General features: G+C 36.2%; 1 protein-coding gene across 4 annotated transcripts in view; it reads right to left on the reverse strand.

The window, feature by feature from the left end:
- The window catches only part of TTC7B (tetratricopeptide repeat domain 7B), a 134,878-nt gene that overhangs the window by 69,418 nt on the left and 48,145 nt on the right, over positions 1-17,315 (reverse strand). For all 4 annotated transcript variants that reach the window (XM_035327796.1, XM_035327795.1, XM_035327798.1 and 1 more), the window contains exons 8-13: positions 13,303-13,366; positions 9,500-9,637; positions 3,261-3,344; positions 1,946-2,050; positions 517-634; positions 262-319 (exon numbers count right to left, since the gene is read on the reverse strand). In XM_035327796.1, coding sequence (XP_035183687.1) covers positions 262-319; positions 517-634; positions 1,946-2,050; positions 3,261-3,344; positions 9,500-9,637; positions 13,303-13,366 — 567 coding nt within the window. The remainder of the gene's footprint in view (positions 1-261; positions 320-516; positions 635-1,945; positions 2,051-3,260; positions 3,345-9,499; positions 9,638-13,302; positions 13,367-17,315) is intronic.

A 17,315-nucleotide genomic window follows, 5' to 3' on the forward strand; every position in this document is an offset into this window, starting at 1 on the left:
CTCCTCTAAGCAATTATTTTATACTAGATTGTAACACAAATGTCTTTAAAATGAAATAAAAGGAAATCCTTACGAAACAATTTAGATATTTCTGGCAGAAAATGATGAAGTGAATGTTGAAGAAATACATTCTGTACTCATGAAGGCAATCTCCCAGAGGTGAAATCCTCATTACAGTCTTTTACAAGTCCTTTTCTAACACATAATAAAGCTTTTCACTACACAGGCAGAATTAAATGAAAAAGATTAACACCCACTCACCTCTGAAATGCAAGAAGAGCCTTTCTCTGTAAGACCTCTTGCATCCCTCGCAAAGATGCTAAAAAGGATATATTTAATCAGTGATATTCAAGATCAGGAGATTTCATTCCACATGCTCACTGAACTAGTGTTAATATATTGACTAGGGAAAATGTCTGCACACAGAAGTTTTAATATTAAGTCTAGTATTCTGATAGTTATCCTTTTTTAGGCAACATGAGAATTTCCAGATTTGAGTGTTTATTCTTATCTTACCATCAGTAGCCTGCAGACTGTAAGTCAATCCCAGTGCCAAGTAGCCTTTTGCTTTGAACTCAGACGTTTTGTCTCCAAGATCAACAACTGTTTTGGCAAATCTTTCTGCTTCTTCCAACTGAAAACATTATAAAACATCCATATAAGTCTAAAACTAGCTAAAGCTTAATGAGAAGAATGCACAACATGTGTATTACGCTCACTGAATCTGTTGAAATCTCAGTCATAATCAATTTTAGGACTGCTTCTCTTTCCATTAGACTTAGTTTTCTTGCTAAGTTCACAGTATGGAATGCAGATTTAAGAATGCTGAAGCACCCACTCTTATGGTTGAAATAAATACTGGTACAAAAAGCACAATTACTGTGTTTTCACCTTTTCCTTTAAATTACGAAGGCATTTCTATACATGCCATCTACCATTTTTGCATTTCATAGTTAATGTGAGTTCTTGCCCCACAAACCATTTCTTTAAGAAAATCAATTACAAAAAACATGGTTCCAAGCCTGCAAAAAGAGTATAGCCATGCAAATCCCTACATCACATACAATATTGCTGAATGTATGCAAATTCACGAAGAGAGAAGCTTGTAAAAGATCAGGGTTTAACTGCATACCCAGACTAGCATGCTATTCAGCAATCTAGAAAGAAAATTAAATAAATGTTTGAATCCATTCCAGTAAATGTATATGCTAAGTATAGCTAGCTAATCCATATAGAGTCAATCCATAGGGAGCAATTTACAGAACTAGGATCTATGTTAATTACCGAAACTACTTTTGTCAGCCTCAACAAGTCATATTTCTAGTACTGCGCTATATTTTCAGTTCCTGATAGTGACTCTTCTCATTCTTTTTGAAACATTCTTTTGGAAATTACACTTATTTCTTGAGAATTCATATTATGATCTTCAACCACCTTAATGTTTTTTGTATAGATACACCAATTTCAAGGATATGAATAGTGCAACTCAAGTAACGCTTTTACAAAAGACACTGCCCCTACTAGGAATTCATGAACACCAGCTGTCTCCAAACATGCATCAGCAGAAGAGTTTCTCAAAAAAAAAAAAAAAAAAAAAAAAAAAAAAAAAAAAGAGGGATTTGTCCCATTCACTTCCCAAGAGTTATTTTCTACAGACAGTCGAATTTTTAATCTCCGTATGCCAACAACGTTTCAATTTCTAATAAATTCTGTCTTAGATCAGTACAAAGATATGCCATGTGGATAAGCTTAACCATTGCTGTCAAGTCTTTTAAAGCCATGCAACAGGGATGTACATGTGCATACACTTATCTGTACTGTGTTTTCTGTGATGATCTTATGCATGTAGTCACTGACCAAAATTATTTGCTACATCTCCAAACCAAGATTTTGTTGCACTTTAATCTCAGATCTTGCTGAAAAGACAAACAGTGGCAAAGCTTACCCAGTGGAGAGATCCCATACAGAGCTTTGCAGCAAGGAGTGGAATAGTTGCATCATCTGGTTTCAAACGTATACATTCCTTCAAGACTTTAACAGCTCGAGCAGACTGTTAAAAACATTTCCCATTGAAATTACTAAAAACATAATACGTTTCACAGATACAAGATTAGTATTTCCATTTTCTGCTTTATTTTTCCCCTACGTGAAGGAGCCATTACTGAACATGTTGTTGAAAACAAAACTCCTCCCATAAAACAGAAGAGTTTAGCCATTGCTGTAGTTATTCTCCCCCTAAGAACTATAATTAAGAGTCCCAATATTTGCTCAGAATGTAATCCCAATGGTACATAATTCAGAAAACTGTTTTGAGACACATTTAAAAACTTTGGTAGGCCTGTGGGCTCACATTACATCAAGGAAAATATAAGAGCAGAAAAGAGATGGTAATCAGAACAAGCTATGTTTTAGTGCTCTTTGGGAGTTACAGCAGCACATAAGAACAGTAGATATGACGTAAGACATTATAACAGACTGTCATTGCTCCTCTTTTTTAATTAATTTTCCTCTTTTCAATCGCAATTTAAGAGAGCATTCTAAATGAACAGAGAACGACAAGAATCAAGCACTTTAAGAATCAATACACTTCAAAAAATAACTTTGGAAGAAAATAAATCATTCATTTTCCCCACACTGAAGATAAGCAAGTTATCTCTACTGTGAATGATCTTAAAAAAAAAAAAAAAAAGCATTTACATTATATAATTAATATAATTTATTTTTCATAATGTGAGATGGAAAAGCAAAAGAAACTGTAAATAAAAGATTGTATCTAATAATAAAAGCTACTAGGTTACAAAAAATTAAAATATTTTTTCTCATTTTAACATCATAGTATGCACAGTCTCAAATACAATAATAAAGACAAACAAATTCCCAAAGAAAAGAAGAACAAGAGCGTTATGAATTGGCATCAATTTGTACCTAGAAATAGCATTTGTTCATCAAAACAGCACTTGAACAAGGATTTTAGTGGAAAACATGATCTGGTATAATTCATATTCATTTAGCTTAGCTTGAGCTTGTTGGTAAGACCGTTCTTACCATCAGCTTTCAGTCCTCTTAAGTTCCTCTCAGAAACTATTTAAATAAAAGGATTTTTACATTCTTTCTACAGCACTAGGCATGAATTCACAAATACAGTGTAGTTAGCCAGTTTATGGATTTCAAAAACAATACAGGTGAGAAGTTATACAGGTGCCAAATATTGTTATCAAAAGCCAACAAAACGAGAATTACATCAAAAAATTAAGACTTACTTTTCCTGCTGCCATCAAGGACAATGCAAATTGATACCAGAGATGGAATTCTTCAAATGCAAACTTCATGGCTCTTTCTAAACACTATTTTTTGGGGGAAAATTTTTCAATAAGGGATCGTTCTTCAATTATTAAGAAGATATACTAGTACAAAATTCTAATAGACTAACATATAAAATACATGTAAACAAAAATATGAATTATTCAATAAGTGAAAACAGCTGCCAGATTGTATATGGAGGAAAAAAAAAGAATTGAACCGAAAATTGATTTCCCATATACTATACTTACATACTCCTACTGTCCTGCTCAGTGTAAGAGAAGCAATGATAAAAATCAGTCAGCTTACTCTTAAATGAAGGTATCTAGAGTAAAAGCTTCAACAGGTAAGAGAAGTCTTAAGTAAAAAGAAAAATTGTACACACACATTATTTAACTTATGAACACTTGTCTAGCAGTGGCACTGTAAGTACTTATCAATACCACTTAAAAGTCGGAGAGGAGAAAGAAGTAATATTCTCAGGTGAACCTAAGAATTTTAGCTTAGCACACTAAATACTCTGTTGAGATTTTCTAACTTAATAATTGAATTCTAAAAGGAAATTCATTATTACTAATTGAAATTAAATATATTACATTGGTGGTTTTTGCTAATTTTGAGGGTTTGGTATCTGCTGTTGCCAGTAAGAACTATTTCATTTCGCTATGCTCTTTTTTACTTATCAGGCTGGCTCTGAGGAGTTGGAATACTTGAAAGGTGGAATACTTCTCTGGATTAAACTTTTTCAGCAATCAACATTCTCATCTGCAATGTGAAATTAATGAAGCAGTTTTTCTACTCTGATAGCTATAATGTATAGCTTAAATTGCAACACCATTAATTATTTTTTATATTTAAACTCAGAAAAGACAGCCAGGTATGTAGTGTGTTCCCAAATAATAACAGGAGCTGAAGTAAAGAATACCACTCCAGATGAAAAAAACAAGTACAAGAAGTGCATTATTTGCAGTGTCTAACTAATGTCTGCTGCATTTTTCCTATTACACATCATCCAGTATCAAGACTATTACTAAACATGTCCACCATACAGCTAAATAAAAACATCATACGATGGGTGAGCAATTGGCTAACGGGCAGGGCCCAAAGGGTTATGGTAAATGGAGCTGCGTCAGGCTGGCGGGCGGTCACCAGTGGGGTCCCTCAAGGCTCCATTTTAGGGCCGGTACTTTTCAATATTTTTATAAATGATCTGGATGTAGGAATAGAGGGTATTTTGAGCAAGTTTGCTGATGACACCAAACTTGGAGGAGTTGTGGACTCAAATGAGGGCGTAAAGGCCTTGCAGAGGGATCTGGACAGGTTGGAGAGCTGGGCGATCACCAACCGCATGAAGTTCAATAAGAGCAAGTGCCGGGTCCTGCACCTGGGACGGGGAAACCCTGGCTGCATGTACAGACTGGGCGATGAGACGCTGGAGAGCAGCCTAGAAGAGAGGGATCTGGGGGTCGTGGTAGACAGCAAGTTGAATATGAGCCAGCAGTGTGCCCTGGCAGCCAGGAGGGCCAATCGTATCCTGGGGTGCATCAAGAACGGCATCGCTAGTAGGTCAAGGGAGGTGATTGTCCCGCTCTACTCTGCGCTGGTGCGGCCTCACCTCGAGTACTGTGTGCAGTTCTGGGCACCACAGTATAAAAAGGACATGAAACTGTTGGAGAGTGTCCAGAGGAGGGCTACGAAGATGGTGAAAGGCCTGGAGGGGAAGACGTACGAGGAACGGCTGAGGTCACTGGGCCTGTTCAGCCTGGAGAAGAGGAGGCTGAGGGGAGACCTCATCGCAGTCTACAACTTCCTCGTAAGGGGTTGTCAAGAGGCAGGAGACCTTTTCTCCATTAACACTAGTGACAGGACCCGCGGGAACGGGGTTAAGCTGAGGCAGGGGAAATTTAGGCTGGACGTCAGGAGGGGGTTCTTCACAGAGAGGGTGGTTGCACACTGGAACAGGCTCCCCAGGGAAGTGGTCACTGCACCGAGCCTGTCTGAATTTAAGAAGAGATTGGACTGTACACTTAGTCACATGGTCTGAACTTTTGGGTAGACCTGTGCGGTGTCAAGAGTTGGACTTGATGATCCTTAAGGGTCCCTGCCAACTCAGGATATTCTATGATTCTATGATTCTATGATTCTAAACAGAATTTTTATGAAATGATTATACAAGGACTGAAGTTTCTAAAATCAAACCCTTTCTAACACTGTTGCAAAAAGTTCATCATCAGACTGTATGCACAGCAAGTTGATTAAATATCTATTAAGACAACACAGAACTTCTTTCATCATTGGAAGGAAAAAGATCACAGCAGAAAACAAATAAATTATATGAGAATACATTTCCTATTACTTCGGATACCTCACAGAGATGCCTACATGAGGCGCACTCCTCCACCTTCACCCATGGAGCTGGCAGAAAACCAGAGTTGCTAAATCAGTCTCTCTCCACTGATGAGTGCACCTATGGTCCTAACCTGAGTGCCTCTAAATAAAGGAAACTGAATTCAAGCTTATGTTTTCAAATACTGCATTTTTCAAATACAACTCACTCTACCTGTTTTGATATCAGTGTTTTATGTAAGAATTAAATAAAGAACACTGACCTATAGCAGCCATATAGTCCCAGAGACTACAAGTAAGTGGCACATGGAAAGTTAATAAAGTCCAAATATGTTAATAACTTTTTAGGCTGCCTAATGATGCTTTTTTCCCATTTCTATATATTCACATATATATGCATATATGAGCATTAATTATATAGAGCCACTGATTCACAATTAGAAAAAAGAAAACTCCTATTTTCTAGGCCTCAATTAAAATTATTTGTCCATTCTAATGGACAGAAGATACAGAAGCTGGATAAATTGATAATAACAAAACAATAAAAAAGTATAAGAACCTAGAACACAAGGGTCTTCAACTGTAGAGTATTCTAGAAGGCTTGAGTTTCAATGGACTACTTAGTGATCTATATGCTGTTCAGACTCCAAACCAGTGATCTACATACTGATCACTGCTGTTCTGAAACATTCTCTCAGAAGTGAGACATGGCCCTGATAAATTGAGAGCAGACATTGACCTGCTGGAGGAAATCTCATTGCTAACACCCTGTGATTCCCCACACATTTAGCAATTCTGCCACGTACCTGTCTTTGACTATGCACACAGTGTGGCAGCTACAAAAATAAATACTTCAAGGGACCGTCTGTCTTTTGCTATGTTTAACATCCACTCTGGAAGTTCTGCATATACCTTTATTTAGAAACGGTCCTTCTGGATGATAGTGGGAGGCTAAAAACAGGAAGATATTTCATCACATACAACACCTTGACATCCAAGGTCTGTATCTGTTCTTTTCAGAGTTTGTCTTAGAAATGCATTTAACCCTCTATTTTCAACTGCTTTGCTTTTCTTCAGGGAACTTGAGCGAAATGAAGAGGACGACAATGACAAGAAGGAAGTAAGAAAGAGCCATATAAAATAGAGAAGAATTCTGCCAGATCATTCTTCCCATTTCTCTGATGCTTCCTGGCTGATTAACTTAGAGCTCTGAAGGTCTTCCAGTGAATAGAAATTAAATACTTTTTCTAACCAAATGTTTAAGTTTTGCTCATCTTGAAATAAGCTTGCCAACACTTAAAAAAAAATTAATAAAACTTGATGTGAATAACAGTAACAATATAGTATCTGTTATAATTGAAACCAAAACCAAATCCATGATTCCAGCCACAATGTAAAATACAAGATAAGAACTACTAACACTTTGAAAGAAATGGCTGGAAAGCACCATGAACTATGAATACTAATTTTGAGCCTCACCACCTAAGGAAGCAAAATCTGTTTTTCCTTAACAGTTTTGCCCAGAGAGGCTGCGGAGTCTCCTTCTCTGGAGATACTCAAAACCCGCCTGGATACCATCCCGCACACTGTGCTCTAGCTGACCCTGCTTGGCAAGGGTCTAGCTGATCTCCAGAGATCCCTTCCAACCTCAAAAATTCTGTGATTATGTAATTATAACCCAGGGCTACACACCCCCTGCGCACTTGGTAGGTTAATACGTAAAAAGGAAAGGTTTCAGCAACCCTGTCAGCTGCTTAAAGAAGAAAGAAACCAGAGAGGTTTTCAAGTGTGTTTTTTCTTTCCTCTAAATAATTGTTAATATCTACCCTTTAAACAGTTCTAGATGTAAAATATATAGAGATTTGTCTCCCACAGCTTTCTTTCATGCAATTGCCTAAAGCTTCATGGAGATGATGGTGTCTGTACCAGCAAGTAAATAGAAATTTTCCTGATTAAGTTATATTGTAGAATCAGAGTTCTGTATAAACATTCATATTCCTTAGTTTCATGAAAAATCTTCCAGTGTGCTGATTAAAATTGACTTGTATGCACAACTTGTATCTGTGAAATATTTTCAAAGGGGAAGAATACTCAAATTCAGAGCTGCAGAAGGTGTGGATTTAAGAGTCACTGTCAACATGTATCAGTGAAGAACTGGTGTTTTACTTTTACCTAATTAAAATAGTCCTTTATTATGGTAAAGGAATGCAATTTCTTAACAAATCAATCCCTGAATATGCCTTCTTACCACACATGCAAAAGTATTCCTTTAGATATCACTAATATCACGCCGCACCTCGAGTACTGTGTTCAGTTTTGGGCCCCTCGCTACAAGAAGGACATGGAGGTGCTCGAGCGAGTCCAGAGGAGGGCAACGAAGCTGGTGAGGGGTCTGGAGAACAAGTCTTACGAGGAGTGGCTGAGGGAGCTGGGCTTGTTCAGCCTGGAGAAGAGGAGGCTCAGGGGCGACCTTATTGCACTCTACAGGTACCTGAAGGGAGGCTGTAGCGAGGTGGGGGTTGGTCTATTCTCTCACGTGCCTGGTGACAGGACGAGGGGGAATGGGCTTAAGTTGCGCCAGGGGAGGTTTAGGTTGAATATTAGGAAGAACTTCTTTACTGAACGGGTTGTTAGTCACTGGAATAGGCTGCCCAGGGAAGTGGTTGAGTCACCATCCCTGGAGGTCTTTAAAAGATGTTTAGATGTAGAGCTTAGGGATATGGTTTAGTGGAGGACTTGTTAGTGTTAGGTCAGAGGTTGGACTCGGTGATCTTGGAGGTCTCTTCCAACCTAGACTATTCTGTGATTCTGTGAATTAATCATGGTCATCGACAGTATCCTGCTGCTGGGTGAGCACTGTTTTGAGCAGCCGAAAGATCTGCTCTATCCAAAGAGTGGCTGAGCAGGTTGTTTCTCAGATTAAAAACAAACAAACAAAAAACACTTAACAATACTTGAAAATTTCCTAGAGTATTAAGTTGCCACAGTCTAACAAAATACACCCAAGATGCAGAAACACAAGACATCTGAGACAGCGAACATGCTTTCCTACAGACCTCAAAAAAAAAAAAAAAAAAAAAAAAAGTAATACGTTCCCCTTTTATCAACTCCAAAATCATTTTACAAACTACTACAAATTTGGAACATTCCAAATAATGTGAGATGCACAAAATAGTCTTGTTTCAAAATAAAACCTTAAAAATCCTTTTTCTAGATATTAATATTGGTGAGCTATTCATTAGAAAATATTTTAGGTGGGAAAAAAGCTCCAACCATTACCACTTCTATCTTAATTACAAACACACATTAGTAGATTCACGGCAATATATTTAAATGAGCACAGTTAGAAAAATAGAGTTTGTATCTTTCTAAGCTTTTAAAGGGAAATCAGAAGCAGACGCAACTAAATTCTCTAGACCAAAAGAAACAAATGAATCAAAAGGAAAAGGTCTATGAACATTCAAAATCTTGTTTTTCTTGTAGTACCTCAACCCTGCTAGTTTAGCTATTGAAGTTCATGTCTCTGGCTGTCTCAAACTCTTCCATTCATTCCTCAACAGCTTTTATGCTTTGCTTTTCTTTCCTGCTGTCTCTGTTTATTGTGCATCTTTTTAAGCAGATCCGTAACTCCCCAGCTAAAAAGCATGTGCTTTTTTTTCTCCATTTCTGTGCTTGACTGCCTCGAGTCACCTGTAAAAATTCAGACTGCAAACATTTTTGGATGGAAAGTATCTACAGTAGTCAGAATGACAGTATTCTGTATTTGTTTACCCCTAAAGTACCAAGACAACTAACATGATTAACAGAAACGAACAACAAAGATGCAGTTGAATATTCACTGCTACGGACAAACCTCTGAGAGCATTTCATATTGGCCTCTTCTTCCCAAGGCTATAGTAAGTAAATCATATACTACAGATGCACTTTGCAAACTGATGATACGATCATTTTTGTGTTCTGGTATTCTGCTCAATACGGCATCACGGTTAGCCTGAAACATACGCCAAAAAGAAACCAAGTCAGCCACTGTAATTAAACCTGTTTTGTTTTTTTTTGCTCAAGTAACTACTGTTCTAATCAGACTGAAAGTCTGAATCACCAAGTTATCACATTAGCTGAAAGATTTATGTTTCTATATGGATTTATTTTTAATCGCTTGATTCTAATTACATAAACTACATAACATATACAATTATGAAAGTTCTCAGAAACCCATTAAAGTATGTTTTTAAATATAATGCATATTCATCTTTTAATTTTTTTTTGAAGGCAAGTAAAACATATGATAATGATCTTCAAATCTCCTATTCCATCTTTTTGTAAAATAAAGCAAATAATTTTTTTTTTTTTTGTCTTTGTAACATTATGAGATTACCTTCTTACTTTCATGTAGCTACCTGCCCAAGATAACCACACAATCACCTTCAGGAATTATTAGTGAGAATGAAAACTGTCCCTGGTTCCAAGCACAGGTCCAGAATCAGCTCGTGTTTACAATAAAGCTTCACACTTTCAACCCTGTTCTGTGAAATGCACATTGCAAACCTAAGTCCTTAAGCATTTCCTTTTGAGGAACTGTAAACTGAACTAGACCTGGTTAAATGAATTGACTGTGTTCACAGAGAAATCCTGTTAAAGAGCAAAGAATGAAATTCAAGCCTCCCAGTAGTTAAGATTACCTATACTCAACTACTCAGAGTATCTTCTTTATTTGTAGATTTGGTGATATTTACATAGTAGCATTTGTGCCAATGGGAATATATCTGGTAGTTTTAACACAGAAGTTAAAGATCCTTCTCTCTCTTTGCCCTCTCCTCCCCTTTTCATTTGGGCAGGATGTGGCCCCCTTAATACATTTTCCTTTCCTAGAATATGCCGAGTTGGAAGGGACCCAATGAGCATCATCGAGTCCAGCTCCTGGCACCACACAGGTCTACCCAAAATTTATTTTTAAATTTGTTTAAAACTTATTTTAAAATTATTTAAAAATGCATTTATTTAAATAGACTGAATTAAAATGGACAGCTTGTTTTCCCACCTTTTTAGAGGGGAGGAATAACATACATTAAGCACCAATAAATTGCTTTTCTGCTTTCATAGGATAACATTTTGAGCTCCGATCATACACAAAGAATCATTAAAATCAGAATAATTAAATACCGAAATAATTTTTCAGAGATGCATGGAGCGTAAAATGCATAGACATTTCAAGATTTATCAACTGAACAATCCACAGCTTGGTTTGTAAACACACACCCCCACATATACCCCAAAACAGACATTGCGCTTTCTTTTGATCAAGAAGTCTTTGGCTTTCCCCTTCTACACTGCATAAATATTTAGTCAGCTTCAGGAACTTCTTCCTTTTTAACTCCACGTTTAATCACTGTGGATTTAATTCCTTGTAAGTACAAAACAAGCTATGAAACAGCACTTCTTGGTAAAAAATGGCTGACAATGCCAAAGCAGTTTATGGGAGAGGATGCCTTGTTAAGTATTAAATATATATCTGAACAGTCATTTTCTGCCTTCATTCACCTTCATTTTCTTCATTCACCTTCCAACCTGAACCCTTCTGTGAGTCTGTTACTTATAGCTCAGCTGGCATGCAGCAACATGTAAACCCACTGCAACTTGGAGATCTCAGTCCTTCAGATCCTACCTTTCTATTCATTCCTGCTAGGTAAGGAAAGGCTGGTCTAACTTTGCAAGTGTAACAGCTAGAATACAAGGACGTCTTAAAGTAAGTGATGGCAGAGTTGCAGCTGACTTTCCTCATTATGTATGACAGTACACTGTAGCAGCAGTCATGTGGCTAAATGAGTATTTTGTACTCTGAAATGTACCTATAAGAGAATTAGAATACTTAAAAAGCATGGAACTATCTTTCTCAGAGCATTTCATAAATATTGCAATTTAAATCTTACCCATCAAAGCGTCCATTCCAAATTCAGAAATTAAGGGAACTCAATGTGACACATAAGTGTCGTTTATAATCTACTGTCACAATTCAATTTTCTGAATATATGTTGCACTAGATCTAATCCAAACAAGAAGTTACGATGTTAGAGTGCATCACTTCCCTGAAATTAGCAGTATGATCTGGGGCTTACATACATAAAACTTTTTGATTATTTTTATTTACACAAAATGCCACTTTTATGTCAGATTTCCATTTTGTTTTCCAATATGTACTTAATAAATTTACTTAAATATTTACTTGAATAAATTTAAGTAAACTTTTAATATTTAACTTTTAATAACTTTTAATATTTACTTAAATTCATGAAGGACAGAAGTCTTGAAGCACTGTTTATGTTTTTAATAATTCCCAAGCAAGCAAGAGATCATACTACGTTGATAATACAAATCCATCTCTAAACAATACTGTTTATTCAATCTTCTGTAATCATTCTCATTTCTTAGCCAAATATTGGTTTCAAAATTATAAGTCATGTAAGTCAAGCTAACTACTACAGATAGCAAGAGTTAGCATGCACTGAAGATGAAGTAAGAGCTCTCAACTCTCAGGAAGGTCTCACTAAGACAAGTATGTACCGATGAGTAGCTTTATGGTTTAAAACTTACCACACTTTTGGTAAGGGCATTGTGCAGCAAAAGCAACACACAGGATATGGAAATGTTTGCTCAGTCTAATTTTCTGGGGACAGATTCTGCCATGAACACATTGCAAGGCAGGTCACTAGGAATAAGGATAGTAGTTTGCACTACTATGTAAGTGTGCAATTCTAAAACACTTCGAATAGGACATTCACTAAACTGTTCTGATCTTATTTAACTACCAAAACAGAAATTATGCCAGAGTATAAAAGCATTCAAGTCATCTACAGAACTTAAAAAACTAAGTCTCAGTGGCATGTAGCGGGACATCTAATATATGATGCCTGAGATCCTAGAGGTTACACCCCTCCAGTAAGACTCAGCAAAGGTTTGAGCTTAAGCTTCTCATTTCTGTCATTTGAAAATATATAACTGACCTGGTATGAGAATGTCAGTACATGTCAGTTGATGGATGACTAGTAAAATCATGCTAGAGGAAAAAATGAAAAACTGATAAAAGGCACAAGTAGGCCATTGAAAGGAATCAAGTACTGAGAACATTAGGAGACTTGGAAAAAATTAAATAATCCAGTAGCAAAGGTTGAACGTCAGTATCATTAAAAATAATTTACAAATTTGAGTGATATCTGAGTTCTAATGCATAATGGAAAAATAGTTTTGGCTATGTTTATTATGCTTACCTAGTAGTCTTTTGTTTTTTTACAACAACAACAAAAAACTTACATTTTGAGTCTGTCTGTGTAAATGACACCTGCTGGTGTAACAGTGGTTCATATCGATAAGAGATGCCAAATCAAAGACCTGGCTTTGTGTTCACCTGCCTATCATTTGAATGAGGCTAGGTTCAGCCACTCCAAAAGCAGAACTCCTATTCATAACATTGCTGAAGTCATCCTGCTGCCTCAGAAGAACAGAAGCTTGAGTTTCAGAAGTAACTGCCTACTTTCCTAATAGACAATAAAACACAGGTCAAAAAGCGAGGCATGACAAAAAATGTTCTGTTTTCATTTAAAAAAGAAAAAGGAATACACACATACACATGCAGCACATGCATATTCACTCTGTTTTACCTACCATAGATTCACTAATAAGCAGCAACAGTAAGGCTTCTTCTGTATTTTCTTGAGGACAAAAGATGCTGTTCAAAACAAGAATTTAATTATTTAAGCAGAAAAGATTACTCTTAGGAGTATCTTACACAAATACAGCATGAGTACTGCAAAAATGGAAAGATTTCCAGAAGAGAGAATAAATACTAAATTACACAGAAAAAACAATTGCTTAAAAAATCATTTCTCTGCAACACTATAAATTTGCATTTCAGAAAAGATGGCCAAACACAATAAGAAAACAAAACCACTACAGCTGTCAGAGTTGAAAAACACTTCCAAATATCCCCAAATTGCACATAATTTGACAACTGTAAAAATATATACCCATTGTTTAACTAGCTGCTGGCACCTAATGGCTAAGCTGATTTTGTATCACTGATTCAATGGTCAACAAGATTCTCTCAGAAGAGCAAGGCAATTTTTGTATTTCAGGCAGCATGTGTAAGTATTTCTATTAACCTTTCATTGGTTATTGTTTGAGAATTGTTCTCCTGGTGCATTCAATAGCTGGGAATACATTTAAATAGAGCTATGGTAATCTCTGCCTGTTTGCCATCATCCCTCTTACTTGCAAGCCAGTAAAGTATTTATTTTCAATGAAATATAATTCATTGTGACTTAATACTGAACATTTGCATAGGACTAAGCTGTAAACTTTACTACTTTCTCTGAACACTGGATGCTCTCTGAATACTTTTCTACACCAATGGATAGACAATAGTAATCTGCATTGCCTACGTGACTGGTAGGAATATTTTCTCTCTCAAGTGTTTTGTGTTTAACTCTCCAGCTTTCCTTCTCTAAACTCTCTAAATTTTTTAAATGCACTAGAAACTTCAGTAATGAAATAACTGAAAGGAAATGGAAAGTAAAATGCATCTGGAGTCCAGGGAGTTTGAAAGCAAGATTGTGAAAGCACTGTGGTAATATAAAGCAGATAAGTCACAAGAGATGATGATCTAAGGAGGCAGTTGTTTTGTCATTGGATTTTTTGTTATTATTATTATTTGTAATATCAGTAGAAGCTGCTCATAAGATTTTTAAGAGTATTCTAAATCTTAGAAGGCTGTCTTATTTTTTACATAAAGAAATTTCAAAGCGCAGTTACACAGGATTAAGAATCACCCAGGACAGGGAATAAGGAATGAAGAGGAAGCAGAAAGCTCCCCAGTTACCTATCCAGTCTTTGATGCAGGATCTAGCAACTTGGAAGTAGATCTAATATAACTCACTGGCAATGGTTTCCAGCAAGCAGTATAACAATTGGAAATATTTACTGGGGAAATTAATTCCTCAGAGAACATAGGGAAGTTACACCAAAGCTTATCAAAAGGAACACAAACATTATTTTATCCTATTTGAATACCAATAAATATTTTGAAAAACTTCTAATATCAATAAATATTTGTAAATAAGTTAATGCTCGTCTCAAACTGTGAAAATCCTCTTCATGCAGATACTGTGTGGAAAATCCTTTGGCTCGTGTATACAGAAAGCTCAATATAGATGACCGAATTCAGACATTTTCTGTCTTCCCTGACAGATGCAGGCATATTAATGAATTAACTCCACAGTAATAGGGCAGAGCAAAAAAGGCATCGCAAAATGACTACCAAGCAAAGGCAAACCAAGCAGTTTAACACATCTTCAACTGAAGATAAAGAAAACTGAAGAGGCAGTAACACAGGCCTGTAAAATCATAAATGTTATTAGTCATACACCACATACCATCCTCAAAAGAGGTGAATTCACTTAATATAAGGGCAGCATATTTAAAACAAAACAGTAGATTTCAGACTCAAATTGTTGGAGGTCAGAGGAATACCTAGGAAGAAGTTTCATATAGATCTGTCTTTGTAGTCATCGTCTTAGGTACTTGCTTTTGATCATTGTTGGAGATGAGATACTAGGCTAGACATGTTGTCTGATCTGGTATTAATCACTCTAAAGTGACCAAAGAAAAGCACTTAATTACATGTTTTGTTGAAACTGTGTAGCTTCTTGCTTACGTTTCCCAAGAACGAGAAAATTACACTGGACAAAGCCACACTTTTGAAAGGAGGCATATTTCTGAAGAAGGATAAGTTGATAATGAAGAACATAAATAAGTTTGAAAGACTGAGCCTGAGAAGCCTGCTGTAAGTATTTTTGACCAATGAAGCAGAATTGCTAGAAATCTTTGAAGGTAAGGGCTGTTCTGCTTTGTATTAGTAATGGGATAATGTGGTATGACACCACAATTATGTGGGGTTACTGCTGTATCAAGTACTCACTAATTGAAATCTGCAATAAATGCAGCTAATAATAACAAGGCCACATTACAGGAAAAAAAGTTTCACACTATCTATATGCTGCAACAGAGAAACTGACTGTTCTTTAGTATTTACTGTGGGAAGTCAAGTAGTTCTTTGAATGCTTGGGAAAATGCGTAACTCCGCATAAAATATTTCCTTATAAATTACTTCAGAATATTAGGAAACAAATTTCAACAATATTATGCAGAAATAATTATAGATCAGAAAGTAATCTTTATCCCTTCTTCCATAAACCTTTTGGAGTTACCCTCCAAGTTCTGTAAGCAAGTTTCATTCAGCATAAAGGAAATCAGGAAAACTAAGACAGTAGAGTCTAACACTGTAAAGATTTTAATTGTAGGTTTGTTTGTTTTTTTCTTTTTAAATCAAAGGATGGCTGAAAAATTTCTTTGGCACTGAAAGTAAAAGCTAGGTATGAAATAGGTATGAAATGTATTGGCCTTCATCATTTGCCCTATGGTGAAAGACGGATGATTAATGAATTATTTCCCTATCTGGTACTATAGCCGAAATTTATTTTGAATAATTAATTTATCAAGTTTAAGAATGTATTAAAGATGCATCAATTACACAGTTCTCTATGAAAAGCCTTCCTATCTTTCATCATTATAAATTAAAAAAAAAAAAAAAGAGAAAGACAGAAAACCTTACCTAGTGGGGATTGCTTATCTGCGCATTTAATTACAAACACTGAAGTAATTGCATTATTAACCTTATGTTTATGGTATATCAGTTACGAACAAAGAAAGTGTGTGTGCAACAAATGCATACTTTTAATTTCACTGATCGAGGTGTATTCACAAATCAGGTATTTCATTTACCATATAGGCTGGCTGCACGTACAGTTTGTCAATTATGTCCTTGCAGAGAAACACAGTAATTGTTTTGAAAAACTGATTGTTCAACTCTATGTCTGCATCTTTTCTAAGAGCTCAAAACATTGCATTTTAATGACTTAACATCCAATACATAACCAGACAACACAAACTCAAGAGCTCACAACTCCTGGCAACGGCTAGACAACATTCTTAAAAAAAAAAAAAAAAAAAAAAAAAAAAAGTAATTTCTCTGGAGAAAAAAGATCAACAATTTCATCTGAATCAGATAACAGCATCCTCAAAAGAAACTCCCAAATCACACCAATTTCACAGAGTGGTTGAGGTTGGAAGGGCTATTTGGAGATTGTTTTAGTCCAGGCCTTCTGCACAAAGCAAGGTCAACTGGCAGATTGCTCAGGACAGTGTCCAGTTGGATTTTGAGTATCTCCAAGGACGGAGACTCTACAACCTCTTCCAGTTCGCAAGCCACTAGTGATGTGTATAGCAGAAGAGGTGGAAGAGCAAACAGCTGAATATCTCAAAATGACAGAAGACAGTCATGCATATGGCGCTTTCTTTTGTATCATAAGGATAATGAGAGAGATTGGCTCTACCATAAAAGATATTTTGAGAGTTGAGAGCAAAACATGTTGTGCATACAATGCAAACTTCTGCCTGGAGAAGCATATTGCTTCCTTAGATCTCTTCATGGAATAAATATACACACTGCACAGGAAACATCAGCATTCTCATTGTCCAATACCTTCTGCATTTTCAATAATATAAGCTAAGTTACCCAGTGCACAGGGTAACAATTGCAATTAGAGAAACAAAATAGGTAC

This window comes from Oxyura jamaicensis, chromosome 5 (genome assembly GCF_011077185.1).
Source record: "Oxyura jamaicensis isolate SHBP4307 breed ruddy duck chromosome 5, BPBGC_Ojam_1.0, whole genome shotgun sequence".
NCBI classification, from domain to species: Eukaryota; Metazoa; Chordata; class Aves; order Anseriformes; family Anatidae; genus Oxyura; species Oxyura jamaicensis.